General features: G+C 41.7%; 1 protein-coding gene across 1 annotated transcript; it reads left to right on the top strand.

Annotated features, from left to right (window-relative positions):
• Positions 1-848: 848 nt before the first annotated feature.
• LOC122648277 lies at positions 849-1,322 on the top strand. The gene has a single exon (XM_043841511.1). The coding sequence runs from the start codon at positions 849-851 to the stop codon at positions 1,320-1,322; it is 474 nt and encodes a 157-aa protein (XP_043697446.1).
• Positions 1,323-3,121: the final 1,799 nt, after the last annotated feature.

Below are 3,121 nucleotides of genomic sequence, written 5' to 3'. Positions count from 1 at the left end.
AATTGGCACCCGTTTGGAGTTCTCTTGAATAGATTTGGTAGCAGGATATGCTACGACGCAGGCTCCTACTCTCTTCTGCTGACATGCGGTGTCAAGGAGATTGTGCGTGATGGAGATTGGTACCTGGCCCATCTACATCTTTTGACCTCATTGATATTTGGAGGGCTCTTCCAACCATTGAAAAATTTCACGATGAGGTTCCGGATTTGACAGTTTGGAATGGCAACTCTTCGGGTAATTTCACTTCCAAATCAGCTTGGAATGCTATCCGCACAAGAACTCCCGTCATGCATTGGAGTGAAGCTGTTTGGTTTGAAAGGGGATTAATTCCCATTGCTTTATAGCTTGGAGATGCCTTTCGGATGCCCTCCCTACAAGGGACAACCTCATTCATAGACATATTCGCTCCTCATCATTGTGAGTTTTTTTGGCGAAGCGAAGCAAATCATCTTTTCTTTGGGTCCCCTTTCTCTGACATTTGGAAAATTATTTATGAGCTTTGCTTTCATGATGGAACCATGCCAAGCAATGTCATTGATGCAGCCATCTCGGTTAGATATGCCGCAGGTAGAGCAGGGAAGTTGGGGCTGGTCACCAAGCTTGCGTTCTGTGCCACAATCAAGCATATCTGGTCGGAGAGAAATTTCAGAATTTTCAGGAACAAAATCAGACCTAAGGACCAGATCATAGGGGCTATAAAGGGGGATGTTATTGGCAGATTATCTTCCATTTCTTTGGTGGGTGACCCTACTACTGCCAACCTTCATATTGCTGCCAAATGGGGTCTTCAAGTTCATTAGGCTGCTCAAATTCCAAAGGCCTGCTCTTGGTTTACCCCTAATCCGAATATGGTTGCTCTCCATTGTGATGGGTCTCTTGCAGATGACAAAGCTAGCTTTGGGGGCCTCATTCGTGATGGATGTGGGGACCCCATAGCTGCCTATGCTGGTCTAGGGGAAGATCTTTCGGTGCTGTCCATGGAGTTTAAGGCTATTTACAAAGGAATTTCCCTTTGTATCGAGAAGGGCTTGTATGATGTTTCTGTTAGGTCGGATTCGAAACTGGCCGTCGACATTTTGAATGGGCAGATCACTGGGCCCTGGCAAATCCTTATTTTGAAAAGTAAGATCCTCTCTAAGTTTAGGCTGCTGAGGTCTAAAGAATTAGTTCATATTTGGAGAGAACAGAACCAGCCCGCAGATTTCATGGCTTCCCTCCCTACTGTCCCCTCTGGAACCTATTGGGAGCCTGAGTCTTTCCCTCCGGAGCTGACCATTCTCATAAAGAAAGATAAGGAGCTAGTAACCTATTACAGGATGTAGCCTTAGGGGTTTTCGTTCTCCCTGCTGTTTGATAGGGCCTGTCCTATCTTGCTTAGGGTCCTTTTCCCCGTTTTTGGGTTCTTAAAGGATGCCTTTCTTTGTACATTTTTCTTTTCTTAGTAATACAAATCTTACTTACAAAAAAAAAAAAAAGGTGATAAGGACACTTTTTAGAAAAACCCAAACCAAAAAAAGTACAGAAATGCGCCTAAATAACTCCAAACGACCCACCTGCTCTAGTTCAGACCAAAAATGAACTTGTGTCGAAATACTTTTCGATTCGAAGGTCAAGACCCTCATTTTAAGAGAATCCCAAACCTGTAAAAGTACAGAACTCCCCCCAAAAAACTCCAAACGACCCACCCAGTCTGGTTTAAATCAACAATGAACATATGCCGAAATAGGGATCGATTCGAAGGTCAAAACCCTTAACATCACATCCACAAGTCTAATAAGAGATAAAGACACTTTTTAGAAAATTCCAAACCCAAAAAAGTGCAGAAATGCCCCCAAATAACTCCAAACGACCCACCCAGTCTGGTTTGGACCGAAAATAAAACATATGTCAAAATAAATATTGATTCAAAGGCCACGACCCTCAACATCGCATCCACACGTCTAATAAGAGACAAGGACACTTTTTAGAGAATCCCAAACCCAAAAAAGTACAGAAATACCCCCAAATAACCCTAAACGACCCACCTGGTCTGGTTTAAACCGACAATGAACATATGTCGAAATAGGTATCGATTCGAAGGTCACGACCCTCAACATCACATCCACACGTCTAATAAGAGATAAGGACACTTTTTCGAAAATCCCAAACCCAAAAAAGTACAGAAATGCACCCAAATAACCCCAGACAACCCACCCGATCTGATTTAAATCGAAAATGAACATAAGTTGAAATAGGTATCGATTCGAAGGTCACGACCCTCAACATTGTATCCACACGTCTAATAAGAGAAAATGACAATTTTTTTAAAATACCAAACACAAAAAAGTACAAAAATGCCCCCAAATAACCCCAAACGACCCACCCAGTCTGGTTTAAATCGAAAATGAACATATGTCGAAATAGTTATCGATTCGAAGGTCAAAACCCTCATTTTTGCATCCACACATCTAATAAGAGATAAGGACACTTTTTAAAAAAACCCAAACCAAAAAATTTAGAGAAATACGCCAAAATAACTCCAAACGATCCATCTGGTCTGGTTATGACCGAAAATGAACATGTTCCGAAATACGTATCGATTCGAAGGTCACGACCCTCAACATCGCATCCACACGTCTAATAAGAGATAAGGACACTTTTAAGAAAATACCAAACCCAAAAAAATATAGAAATGCCCCCAAATAACCCCAAACGACCCGCCCGGTCTGGTTTAAATAAAAAATGAACATATGTCAAAATAGTTATCGATTCGAAGGTCAAAACCCTCAACATCGCTTCCACACGTCTAATAAGTGATAAGGACACTTTTTAATAAAACCCAAACCAAAAAAAGTACAAAAATGCACCTAAATAACTCCAAACGACCCACCTGGTCTGGTTCAGACCAAAAATGAAGTTGTGTCGAAATACGTATCGATTCGAAGGTTACGACCCTCAACATCGCATCCACACGTCCAATAAGAGATAAGGACACTTTTAAGAGAATCCCAAACCCATAAAAGTATAGAACTTCCCCCAAAAAACTCCGAACGACCCACCCAGTCTGGTTTAAATCAATATTGAACATATGCCGAAATAGGGATCGATTCGAAGGTCACAACCCTTAACATCACATCCACAA

Source organism: Telopea speciosissima, unplaced genomic scaffold (assembly GCF_018873765.1).
Source record: "Telopea speciosissima isolate NSW1024214 ecotype Mountain lineage unplaced genomic scaffold, Tspe_v1 Tspe_v1.0689, whole genome shotgun sequence".
NCBI classification, from domain to species: domain Eukaryota; kingdom Viridiplantae; phylum Streptophyta; class Magnoliopsida; order Proteales; family Proteaceae; genus Telopea; species Telopea speciosissima.
The sequence above is the reverse complement of the archived record's forward strand: the minus strand, read 5'-3'. Positions and strand labels throughout refer to the sequence as shown.

Excerpts from the sequence above, each read along its gene's own strand:
- LOC122648277 (XM_043841511.1), top strand. The coding sequence starts at position 849 with ATGGTTGCTCTCCATTGTGATGGGTCTCTTGCAGATGACAAAGCTAGC.